Genomic DNA, 13,492 nt, shown 5'->3' with positions numbered 1-13,492 from the left:
GTTGTACACCACTGGCCCTCATGTCAAGAACTCACGAGAGCTGGAAAAATGCCTCTAATTTCATGTTTTGGATTTTCGTGGCAGGAGCAAATTAGAGAGGACTCTTTATTAACCCCCCTAGGGTAATTCATACCCTGCTTTTAACCCGTTCTACTACTATGAAGCCACAGTGTTGCGCCCGGGGAAATAACTCTATTGTCAGTTAAAAGCTTTTATAAACTTTATTGTCAGTTATAGCAGTCAAGAAAAGAAATCATTGATCAACACTTGATTTTGCAATCAAATATGATATATGTAGTTTGCCTCTCTGGTATGGTCCCTTTAAGCATTGGACTACAATGCTGAACTTTTTCATTTTGCCATTATGGGAGCCAGATTCATAGTTTGATGAAACACTAATCCCTACCTCTGCGTGTGAGTGTCATTGTTAAATTCTGGACTAGACAACACACAAGGATATATTGTTTTGTTTTGTTTTTTGCACTTGACCAATTACCCTACTCTTCCGAGCTGTCCCGGTCACTGCTCCACCCCCTCTGCTGATCTGGGGAGGGCTGCAGACTATCATATGCCTCCTCTGATACATGTGGAGTCACCAGCTGCTTCTTTTCTCCTGACAGTGAGGAGTTTCGCCAGGGGGACGTAGTGCATGGGATGATCACGCTATTCCCCCCAGTTCCCCCCCCCGAACAGGCGCCCCGATCAACCAGAGTAGGTGCTAGTGCAGCGACCAGGACACATACCCACATCTGGCTTCCCACGCGTAGACACAATCTGTGTCTGTACAGATGCTCAGCCAAGCCGGAGGTAACACGGGGATTTGAACCGGGATCCCTGTGTTGGTAGGCAACAGAATAGACTGCTACGCTACCCAGATATATCAATTTTTAAATGGACACCAAACATTTTCAGTTAATTTGGATATACAGTGGCTTGCAAAAGTACACTGCTCAAAAAAATAAAGGGAACACCTAAAAACACAATATAGACCTCGATGAATGAAATATTTCAGCTGAAAATCTTTATTTATTAGACAGAGGAATGTGTTTAGAGCAAAATAACCTAAGAATGATCAATGGAAATCAAAATCATTAGCCCATTAAGGTCTGGATTCAGAATCATACTCAAAATCAAAGTGGAAAATGAGAACATAGGTTGATCCAACTTCTGTGGAAATTCTTCAAGACGATTCAAAATGAGGCTCAGTAGTGTGTGTGGCCTCCACGTGCCTGTATGCGCTCCCTACAACGTCTGGGCATGCTCCTGATGAGACGACGGATGGTCTCCTGAGGGATCTCCTCCCAGACCTGGATCAGGGCATCGGTCAACTCCTGGACAGTCTGTGGTGCGACATCGCGTTGGCGGATGGTACGAGACATGATGTCCCAGAGGTGCTCGATTGGATTCAGGTCTGGGGAACGTGCAGGCCAGTCCATAGCATCAATGCCCTCGATATACAGGAACTTCTGACACACTCCGGCCACATAAGGACGAGCATTGTCATGCATGAGCAGGAACCCAGGGCCCACTGCACCAGCATATGGTCTGACAATGGGTCTGAGGATCTCATCCCGGTACCTAATGGCAGTCATGGTACCTCTGGCTAGCACGTAGAGGTCTGTCCGGCCCTCCAAGGATATGCCTCCCCAGACCATCACTGGCCCACCACCAAACCGGTCATGCTGGAGGATGTTGCAGGCAGCAGAACGTTCTCCACAGCGTCTCCAGACTCTCTCACGTCTGTCACATGTGTTCAGTGTGAACCTGCTCTCATCTGTGAAGAGCACAGGGCGCCAATGGCGAATCTGCCAACCAAGATGTTCTCTGGCAAAGGTCAATTGGGCTGCATGGTGTTGGGATGTGAGCACAGGCCCCAATTGTGGACGTCGGGCCCTCATACCATCCTCATGCATTCTGTTTCTCACTGTTTGAGCAGAAACCTGCACATTAGTGGCCTGTTGAAGGTCATTTTGTAGGGCTCCGGCTGTGCTCCTCCTGTTCCTCCTTGCACAAAGGACCAGATAGCGGTCCTGCCGCGGGGTTGTTGTCCTCCTGCGGCCCCCTCCACGTCTCCTGGTGTACTGGCCTGTCTCCTGGTACCTCCTCCATGCTCTGGACACTGTGCTGGGAGACACATCAAATCTTCTTGCCACAGCACGCATTGATGTGCCATCCTGGATGAGCTGCACTACCTGAGCAACTTCTGTAGGTTGCAGATACCGCCTCATGCCACCTCTAGTGGTGAGGGCACTAGCAAAATGAAAAACTAACCAAAGATCAGCCAGAAAAGATGAGGACAGGCAAATGGTCTGTGGCCACCACCTGCAAATCCATTCCTTTTATAGGGGTTGTCTTGCAAATTGTCTAATTTCCACCAGGTGGAAATTAGACAATTTACCAACAGGTGAAATTGATTCACAAATCAGTGTTGCTCCCTAACTGGACAGGTTGATATCTCAAAAGTGTGATTGACTTGGAGCTACATTGCATTGCTTATGTGTTCCCTTTATTTTTTGAGCAGTGTATTCATACCCCTTGAACTTTTCCACATTTTGTCACGTTTTGACCACAAACTTAAATATATTTTATTAGAATTTTATGCGAAAGACCAATACAAAGTGGCACACAATTGTGAAGTACAAAGAAAATTATACATGATTTTAAAACATTTTTACAAATAAAAAACTGAAAAGTGCGGTGTGCAAAAGTATTCAGCCCCCCTGAGTCAATACTTTGTGGAACCGCCTTTTGCCGCAATTACAGCTGCAAGTCTTTTGGGGTATGTCTCTACCAGCTTTGCACATCTAGAGACTGAAATTTTTGCCCATTCTTCTTTGCAAAACAGCTCAAGCTCAGTCCGATTAGATGGAGAGCGTTTGTGAACGGCAGTTTTCAGATCTTGCCACAGATTCTCAATTGGATTTAGATCTGGACTTTGACTGGGGCATTCTAACACATGAATATGTTTTGTTTTAAACCCTTCCATTGTAGCCCTGGCTTTATGTTTAGGGTCGTTGTCCTGCTGGAAGGTGAACCTCCGCCCCAGTCCCAAGTCTTTTGTAGACTCCAACAGGTTTTCTTCCAAGATTGCCCTGTATTTGGCTCCATCCATCTTCCCATCAACTCTGACCATCTTCCCTGTCCCTGCTGAAGAGAAGCACCCCCAGAGCATGATGCTGCCACCACCATGTTTGACAGTGGGGATGGTGTGTTCAGAGTGATGTGCAGTGTTAGTTTTCCGCCACACATAGCGTTTTCCATGCGTTTTGCATTTAGGCCAAAAAGTTCAATTTTGGTCTCATCTGACCAGAGCACCTTCTTCCACATGTTTGCGGTGTCCCCCACATGGCTTCTGGCAAACTGCAAACGGGTCTTCTTATGGTTTTCTTTTAACAATGGCTTTCTTCTTGCCACTCTTCCATAAAGGCCAGATTTGTGCAGTGCAGGACCAATAGTTGTCCTGTGGACAGATTCCCCCAGCTGAGCTGTGGATCTCTGCAGTTCGTCCAGAGTCACCATGGCCCTCTTGGCTGCATCTCTGATCAGTGCTTTCCTTGTTCGGCTTATAAGTTTAGGTGGACGGCCGTATCTTGGTAGGTTTGCAGTTGTGCCATACTCTTTCCATTTCCGGATGATGGATTGAACAGTGCTCCGTGAGATGTTCAAAGCTTGGGAAATCTTTTTATAGCCTAATCCTGCTTTAAACTTCTCCACAACTTTATCCCTGACCTGTCTGGTGTTTTCCTTGGACTTCATGATTCTGTTTGCTCCCCAATATTCTCTTAACAAACCTCTGAGGCCATCACAGAACAGCTGTATTTGTACTGAGATTAGATTACACACAGGTTGACTCTATTTAGTCATTAGGTCAACATTCGATCATTCAGCAATCATCAGGCAACTTCTGAAGGCAATTGGTTGCACTCAGAGAAAAGGGGGCTGAATACTTTTGCACATCGCACTTTTCATTTTTTTATTTGCAAATTTTTTTTTAAATCATGTGTAATTTTCTTTGTACTTCACAGTTGTGTGCCACTTTGTGTTGGTCTTTCACATAAAATTTCAATAAAATATATTTATGTTTGTGGTCGTAACGTGACAAAATGTGGAAAAGTTCAAGGGGTATGAATACTTTTGCAAGCCACTGTATACTTTAGTCCTATTATGTCTCCAAGAATTGTATAAATGAGAGGAATTTAAACAGAAATGCTTGTGAAGAGTGGCATGAAAACTAGTGTTTTATTTAAAAGGGAGAAGACTTACATCTCCCTCCGTGCAGTGCATGAATATTTCAGTTCTAACTCAACTCTGCTCTGCAAACAGCAGCACTCTCACCCACGCCTGCCCATCCCAAAGTAAAACACATACATACATACACACACAAACACACGTGTATGCCTATAAATGTACTCAGAAACACACTCATGCGCACATATAACAGCACGCGCAAGTCAGCTTTTAACTCACAAGTCAAAGCGTAGATTCTGCCTCTCTTCAAAGAAGTAGTCCAGGATGAACTTGCGGACAAAGTCAGGATTTAGGGTGTTGTCTATGACCTCAGTTCTGCCATACTAAAAGAAAAGAACAGTGGAGTGATTCTCACAAATGCAACTGAAGCTATAAAAAAAATCATAAAAAAATTTCTAAAAAGTTTTAGAAAATAACTTTTTCATCATAGGAAACAATTCATACACACAAGATTTCATCATTTTGTGCTAAAATTAACTTCTTGCATTTTTTAAAACATTTTAGGGCTTCAGATTTCATCATCCTAATGTGTTTGGCAAAACCACTACCAACTAACTGCTAGGGAGTCAGTTTGTTGTCCAGTGTGGCGAGGTGTCCCCATACAGCTTAACTAACACTTCCACCCCATCAAATTAAATTAAATTAAATTAAAATTTCCACCCCATTAAACACTTTTTGCAAACAACATTTAAAATTTACTAATTTAATTAATACTTAATTAACTCTTCCACCCCACTGATGTGTATGGGGGAGAGGCTACAGCTTCTAGACCTCCTGAAGCCCTCAATCAGCTCCTTCATCTTCTGCACATCCAGGACAAGACTGTTTGTTGGTAGTGCACCATGATGCGAGGTCCTGAATCTCGTCCCTGTAGGCCGTCTCGTCATTGTTGGTGATACGGCCAATGACTGTGGTGTCATCCACAAACTTTACTATTACATTTGAAGGGTGAGTTGGCAGGCAGTCATGGGTAAAGAGGGAAAAAAGGAGGGGGCTCAGAACACAGCCTTGAGGGGCACCTGTGCTGAGGGTCAGGGTGGAGGAGGTGTGGTCACCTAACCTAACAGACTGAGGTCTGTTGGTCAGGAAGTCCAGGGTCCAGTTACAGGAGGAGGTGTTGAGGCCAAGGGAGAAGAGTTTGGTGGAAAACTGAGTCAGCTTGACTGATTCAGGACAGGTTCAATTGCACACCTGTCACATCCAGTTTGCCGATTTGATGCGTTTTCCTCCATTAAAAAAAAAAATCCAATAGTCAACGGATTATGATCTTCATTCTGAATTTCAACAATAGATTTAAAATATTTTTGGACAAAGAAGTGTCCTAGCCCTTGAATTTTATTACCATTGCGCCGTGTATATGGTTATTTTAAAATCACAGTGTTTATCCGAGAAAAGTCTAAGTGACCCTTAATGCAATTCAAACGAGAAGACAAAAGACAGCAACAAGGTAAGAATGTCTTTTGTGTTTTTTATGTCATCAGTTTTAAAAGTTGTCCTTGCTCATATCTATTTCCACACCATATACGATCATTGCCGTGACTGCATATTATTTAATATTTGATAGATATACTTTATCAATCCCCGTGGGGAAATTAATGTTCTCCATTTAACCTATCCTAGCTGTGTAGCTAGGAGCAGTGGGCAGCTGCCGTGCAGCGCCCGGGGACCAACTCCAGTATTAACCCTAACATGCATGTCTTTTTAATGGTGGGGAAACCAGAGCACCCAGAGAAAACCCACCGCAGACACAGGGAGAACTCCACACAGAGGATGACCTGGAATGACCCCCAAGGTTGGGCAACCCCAGGGTTCGAACCCAGGACCTTTCTGCTGTGAGGTGACAGCGCTAACCACTGGGCCACCATATGACTAATATGACTAAAAGGTAACTGATTTAATACTTAAAATTTAAGCTTAGCTAAAGGTTAACTCACTAAAATGTCCAAGTGACAAAGTCTGGTAGTATCCCAATAATACTGAAGAGACATAACTGACTGCAAGATCCTATGCAAGGCATTTCAGTGTGGTGCCAGAGATTTGGACAAAGTGAACCAAAAAATGGACAGCAGTTTAACTGTTTAAAATCAAAATGACTATCAGCGATTATAATCTAACACACTTTTCATAATAACTAGTCAAACTCTTTCTATATCTTAACAGCTATCAAGTTAGTAGATGCACTGAGAAATAAATCCGGTCTCTTTGGCCACCCTAGGTGCTGTAAACAGAGATAAGTAAAAATGTTCTCTGTACCCACTCCTTATTAGCCAATCAGGAGAGCTCTTTGCATGATGGTGTCTCTACTGGTCATATATACGTATATATACATATATACACAAACCCCAATTCCAATGAAGTTGGGATGTTGTGTAAAACGTAAATAAAAACAGAATACAATGATTTGCAAATCCTTTTCAACCTATATTCAATTGAATACACTACAAAGACAAGATATTTAATGTCAAACTGATAAACTTTATTGTTTTTTTTCAAATATTCACTCATTTTGAATTTGATGCCTGCAACACGTTCCAAAAAAGCTGGGACAGGGGCATGTTCACCACTGTGTTACATCACCTTTCCTTTTAACAACACTCAATAAGCGTTTGGGAACTGAGGACACTAATTGTTGAAGCTTTGAAGGTGGAATTCTTTCCCATTCTTGCTTGATGTACGACTTCAGTTGCTCAACAGTCCGGGGTCTCCGTTGCCATATTTTGCGCTTCATAATGTGCCACACATTTTCAATGGGAGACAGGTCTGGACTGCAGGCAGGCCAGTCTAGTACCCGCACTCTTTTATTACGAAGCCACACTGTTGTAACATGTGCAGAATGTGGCTTGGCATTGTCTTGCTGAAATAAGCAGGGACGTCCCTGAAATATGGGACCATCTACTCTAGTAGATGGTATGTCCTGCCTCGACATACCATCAACATACCTTACCATACCATCTACTTACTCTATTAAAACTTTTTTCCAGCATCTGTATTGATATATATATATATATATATATATATATATATATATATATATATATATATATGCAATAACCTACAACAGGTTGTGGTACATGGAAAGTCACAGCCAAGGTGTGTTTGCTGCCTGATATGCAGCTCTAATAAAATGGCAACGTTTTCATAAAACAGTTGCTGTATCAATCTATTTCTAAATTTTTTCATATACTTTTATTAATCTTATTGGGATTTTTTCCCCCCGTCTCTAGTGTAAAGCATCCTTGGGTTTCTTGAAAGGCGCTATGCAAACTATGTTGTTGTTGTTGTTGTTCTACATTTAATCTATCCTAGCTTTGTAGCTAGGAGCAGTGGATAGCTGCAGTGCCTGGGGACCAGCTCAAGTTCTTTGCATTGCCTTGGTCAGGGGCACAGGCAGGAGTATTAACCCTAACATGCACTTGGAGAGCCAAGTGCGCAAGTCTCTCCCTGCCAGTACATAGCCTCTCCAACAGCAAGCCCTATGTAGTGCCTCCTCGTGGCGACACATGGCAACTGGGTACACCTTGGACCCTGGCTGAACTACAAGGGACTCGGAGGAGGTATGGACCCTAGACTTGCAGTACGCAGGCCCATCGGTATGTGGATATTCCCCGATGCCAAAGAACCAGCCCCCAGCTATGGGTTAAATAGTGCCACTGCCTAGTGGATATCTCTGGAGAGGAATAGGCTACAGGAGTAAACCCCTACAGAAAATCAACCTCTACAGTGTTGTTGTTTTTTGTTTTTCTTGCCCTGTTGTGTCTGTTTAAGTCGGAGAGTACTGCTGGCATTGTGTGTGGCTGCCGCTTCTCCCTCTCGTAGCCCCCCTTCCCATCCATCCCTGTATGTTTGCGCTATGTTTATCTGTTGTCTTGTTTCACCCCGTTTACTGTAAAGCGACTTTGAGTATAAGAAAAGCGCTATATAAGATTGATTTATTATCATTAACATGCATGTCTTTTTGATGGTGGGAGGAAACCGAAGCACCCGGAGGAAACCCACGTAGACACGGGGAGGACATGCAAACTCCTCACAGAGAGGACCTGGGATGGCCTGAGGTTCAAACCCAGGATCTTCTTGCTGTGAAGCAACTGTGCTAACCACTGGGCCACCGTGCTGCTCATTTTATAAGCAGTTGTCATTGTACTATGGCTCATCTAAACAAATCTATGAACAGAAAAACATGCTGGGACAAAAGGGTCCCTGAACATGGCAAGTTATGACCATAGCAACAATGTATTAGCTCAGTCCCATAGATGAAAGAAGACAGCATAAGGCACAAAATATCTTCAGAAGAGAATAGCATTAATTTTATATTGCTTAAACTCTATTCCAAGGGTGAATGACTCTATTGTGGCTACTCAACACTGACTGCTTTCTTTTTTGATACTTAGACCAAAGCCTTCAGTTGTCTCTCTGTACTCACCTCTCTCCATTCCCTGTTGGCTATTCCTTGAGTGTACAGCACACAGACTGCAGGAAAAAACAAAATAATACAGAGGAGAGGGGGAGAACAAAGGAGAGAAATTATTTATTGAAGAGTAGTTAGCAATGAGCAAACAACGCCCTGAGAGGTTAGCTGAGAGCATGTTCTTTGCCAGGCCCTCACATGAGATGAAAACTCTCTAATTAAATGTCACTGGAAATTTGCCTTGCAGCGTGATGATATTTCAGAGAGGGGAGAGGAGGGAGGTAGTGTGGGAGTGAGAGGGGTGGACATGAGTGCTGAAAGGCCCTCCATATTGACATTCAAGCGTCTGCATTGGAGGAAGTCTCAGAGTGATGGTGGTTTTTTTTTTCCTTTTTTTGCAAGGCACGATACTGGCAAGGACTATGAAGCAATCAGATGGCACTAACATGACATTTTATTTGCATTTTTGCAGCCTTTACGTCTGTCACACAGCAGAGCCTCAATAGTACAAACCCCCCCGGACCAGGTAGTGTTTGAACTTGTAAAATATTTATTTGACAGAAGTAGACTTAAATAAACTAATGGAAAAAATGAACAAACATTCACATGTTCCAAAACGCATTATGGGATCTCATTTGTACCAATGGCTGGTCACAATTGGTAGTAGATATGGCTTTGTGGTGTATCTGCCAGTGCCTAAGTCTAGCCCATTAACATGATGTTAGCTGTCGATTTGCAGGTGGAAGGACATCTAAAAGATAAAAATGAAAAGCCTGAACTATCAGCCAGCCAGAAAAACAATATCCACATGTATCCCAACCCTGTATCATGCTTCTTTGTACTCATAGTCACGAAAATTAATCTACTGAATCGTGTCCCAGAGCACGATTGTTCCGACTTTTTTGCATGCTACACAGAACGAAATTTAAACCCATGAGAAATGGGAGCATTTCTCAGACTTTCTTTGTGCAGGACTGAATAACATTTAACCAATGCATTTCAATTGGGAGATTTTCTTCAACTTTGGGGGGGGAACCAAGTCGCCAGAATAAAGGTGACTTATTTCATGAGAGTTATTTTGTTTGTTTGTTTAACCCAGCCACTGAGGATGCACAAGCCAGTGCATTCTTAGTGCCGGTCCCAAGCCCGGACAAATGGGGAGGGTTGCGTCAGGAAGGGCATCCGGTGTAAAATCTTTGCCAAATCAAATATGCGGATCATAAATAAGATTTCCATACTGGATTGGTCGAGGCCCGGGTTATCAATGACCACAACTGGTACAGTTAACCAGCAGGGTGCCGGTAGAAACGATGCTACGGTTGGGAGAAGGAGATGGGGAAGGCATGTCCAAGGGCAATGAGAGAGGAGGAAGGGTAGGAGTGTGGAGGTGAGCGTCGTAACTTTGAATGTTGGCACTATGACTGGTAAAGGGAGAGAGCTGGCTGATATAATGGAAAGAAGAAAGGTAGGCATACTGTGTGTGCAAGAGACCAGGTGGAAGGGGGAGTAAGGCCAGGAATATTGGAGGTGGGTTCAAACTCTTCAACCATGGTGCAAATGGGAGGAGAAATGGGGTAGGGGTAATTCTGAAGGAAGTGTATGTCAAGAGTGTGCTGGAGGTGAAGAGAGTGTCAGACATAGTGATGAGTATGAAGCTGGAAACTGAAGGTGTATTGCTGAACGTTATCAGCACATATGCCCCGCAAGCTGGGTGTGAGATGGAAGAGAAAGAAGAATTCTGGAGTGAGTTGGATGACGTGGTGGGGAGGGTAACCAAGGAGGAGAGAGTGGTGATTGGAGCGGACTTCAATGGACATGCTGGTGAAGGGAACAGAAGTGATGAGGAGGTGATGGGTAGGTATGGTGTCAAGGAGAGAAATATGGAAGGACAGATGGTGGTTGATTTTGTGAAAAGGATGGAGATGTCAATGGTGAATACATATTTCAAGAAGAGGGAGGAACACAGGGTGAGGTACAAGAGTGGAGGAAAGTGCACACAGGTTGACTATATCTTATGTAGAAGGCACAATCTAAAAGGGATTGGACACTGCAAGGTGCTGACAGGGGAGAACGTAGCTAAGCAGCATCGGATGGTGGTCTCTAGGATGACTTTGGAGACAAAGAAGAGGAAGCGAGTGAAGGCAGAGCCGAAGATCAAATGGTGGAAGTTGAAGAAGGAAGACTGTTGTGTGGAGTTCAGGCAGGGGTCTGCGGTGGTGTAGCGGTCTAAGCATCAGCTTTGTGTTAATGCAGTTGCCCACTGGGGACCGGGGTTCGCGCCTCGGTCTTGTCAGATCTGACTATGGCCGGACTCGATGAATCAGCAATAATTGGCAATGCTGTCGTCGGGAGGGGGGCGGAATTGGCTTGTGTTCATCACATGAATGCGTCTCTGTGTGTGTCGGAAAAAGCAGTGGTTCGGCCTGGATTCGCCTTGTCATGAAAGTGGTGAGGCGTCTCCTTCAAGACTGCCGGCCGGAGAGATGCAGTTGGCGAACGCATGCAGTGCGAGGGTGGGTGTTTGAACTAAAATAGGGATCGATTGGCCACTAAATTGGGAGAAAAAGGGAAAAATCAGAAATAAATGAAAAAAAAAGGAGTTAAGACAGACACTGGGTGGTAGTGAAGAGTTGCCGGATGGCTGGGTAACCACTGCAGAAACAGTGAGGGAGACAGCTAGGCAGGTACTTGGTGCATCATCAGGACAGAGGAAGGAAGACAAGGAGACTTGGTGGTGGAATAAGGAAGTACAGCAAATTATACAAAGGAAGAGGTTGGCAAAGAAGAAGTGGGATAGTCAGAGAGATGAAGAAAGTACACAGGAGTACAAGGCGACACGGCGTAAAGCGAAGAGAGAGGTGACAAAGGCAAAGGAAAAGGTATATGGTGAGTTGTATGACAGGTTAGACACTAAGGAAGGAGAAAAGGACTTGTACCGATTGGCTAGACAAAGGAACCGAGCTGCAAAGGATGTGCAACAAGTTAGGGCGATCATGGATAGAGATGAAAATGTGCTGACGAGCAAGGAGAGTGTGCTGAGAAGGTGGAAGAAGTACTTTGAGGGGCTGATGAATGAAGAAAAAGAGAGACAGAGAAGGTTGGATGATATAGGGATAAAATAATGAATCAGGAAGTACAGTGGATTAGCAAGGAGGAAGTGAGGGCAGCTATGAAGACGATGAAGAGTGGAAAGGCAGTTGGTCCTGATGACATACCTGTGCAGGCATGGAGATGTTTAGGAGAGATGGCAGTGGGGTTTTTAACTAGATTGTTTAACACAATCTTGGAAAGCGAGAGGGTGCCTGAGGAGTGGAGAAGCATACTGGTACCGATTTTCAAGAACAAGGGCAATGTGCAGAACTGTAGCAACTACAGAGGTATAAAGTTGATCAGCCAAAGCATGAAGATATGGGAAATAGTAATAGAAGTTAGGTTAAGAGGAGAGGTGACGATTAGCGAGCAGCAGTACGGTTTCACGCCATGAAAGAGCCCCACACATGTGATGTTTGCTTTGAGAATGTTGATGGAGAAGTATAGAGAAAGCCAGGAGTTACATTGTGTCTTTGTAGATTTAGAAAAAGCATACGACAGGGTGCCGAGAGAGGAGGTGTGGTATTGTACGAGGAAGTCAGGAGTTGCAGAGAGGTATGTAGGAGTGGTTGCAGGATATGTATGAGGGAAGTGTGACAGTGGTGAGGTGTGCGGTTGAAATGACAGATGGGTTCATCTCAATCTTGCCTCTCTTGCTTTGTCTCCAAACCGTCCAACCTGAGCGGTCCCTCTAATATAATCGTTCCTAATCCTGTCCTTATTCGTTACTCCCAGTGAAAATCTTAGCATCTTCAACTCTGCCACCTTCAGCTCAGCCTCCTGTCTTTTCGTCAGTGCCACTGTCTCCTCTATTTTATATTGTCTCCCAATAATTCTCTTGAAGTTTCATTTCAACTGTATTTGAGAAAGGGTTTCCTTATGGTAACTGCTGTAGAAATATTGTGTGTGTGCAGTGTCATGTAAATTAAATTGCACTTTCTAATATTTTTGTATCAACACAGTGTTATGTGATACCGGGCAATCTATAGAATATATTTGAGTTTTAACAATTAAAGGGTAAGCCATTTGAGAGTAGCCTACAAAATAAAATGAGTTTAACTCATAGGACTAGGATACACATGGTTTTGGATAGCAACATAGGCTATTAGAATACTAATGGGCTTTTAGACAAATTACTTATATTTCTTCATGTTTCACTCCACCAGGTGAACAACAACATGGACAGAGTAAATCAGTGCAGCGTGTGTGACAAGGTCTTCACTGAGAAGTCCAACCTTACACGCCACATGAAAATCCATGCACCGAAGGAGAACCAGTGTGCAGTATCAGCAGCCTCGTCACGTCGCTGGGAAAAGGCGTGGTGAGAAGAGAAGGTAAGATGTTTACATCTTTACAGAGATTAAATGATGTGAGTAGGCTGTTTGCTCGATTAAAAATAAAATGTTAAGCGATTACACAGATAATTATACTTAAAGATCACTTAGGCCCCACTAGATAAACGGTCTATTGAAAAGAACAAAGCTAGATTGTCCAATTTTCTGCAGAGTTACCATTCTGTTTGTGTTTTTGTTATGGTTTCACTCAAACCACAACAGATACGTAAACAGAAAGGAACCTCTGCAGAATATCAGACAATCTAATTACTTAAGTTGTGTTTTGAATAGACCATATATCTAGTGGGGTCTGAGTGATCATGCAGTGTGATTTTCTATGTCATCACTATATATCTCATTTTTAATGCTCCAAACAGCCAAGTACACCTTTAAATGATGTGAGTAGTTTTTTAAG

The 13,492-nt window shown here is 43.5% G+C and overlaps 1 protein-coding gene across 1 annotated transcript in view; it reads right to left on the bottom strand.

The window, feature by feature from the left end:
- LOC130113836 (copine-8-like) overlaps positions 1-13,492 on the bottom strand; it is a 101,959-nt gene that overhangs the window by 66,735 nt on the left and 21,732 nt on the right. Inside the window, exons 3-4 of the mRNA XM_056281500.1 lie at positions 8,669-8,715; positions 4,468-4,571 (exon numbers count right to left, since the gene is read on the bottom strand). Coding sequence (XP_056137475.1) covers positions 4,468-4,571; positions 8,669-8,715 — 151 coding nt within the window. The remainder of the gene's footprint in view (positions 1-4,467; positions 4,572-8,668; positions 8,716-13,492) is intronic.

This window comes from Lampris incognitus, chromosome 6 (assembly GCF_029633865.1).
Source record: "Lampris incognitus isolate fLamInc1 chromosome 6, fLamInc1.hap2, whole genome shotgun sequence".
NCBI classification, from domain to species: domain Eukaryota; kingdom Metazoa; phylum Chordata; class Actinopteri; order Lampriformes; family Lampridae; genus Lampris; species Lampris incognitus.
This window is presented reverse-complemented; position numbering and strand designations above follow the sequence as displayed.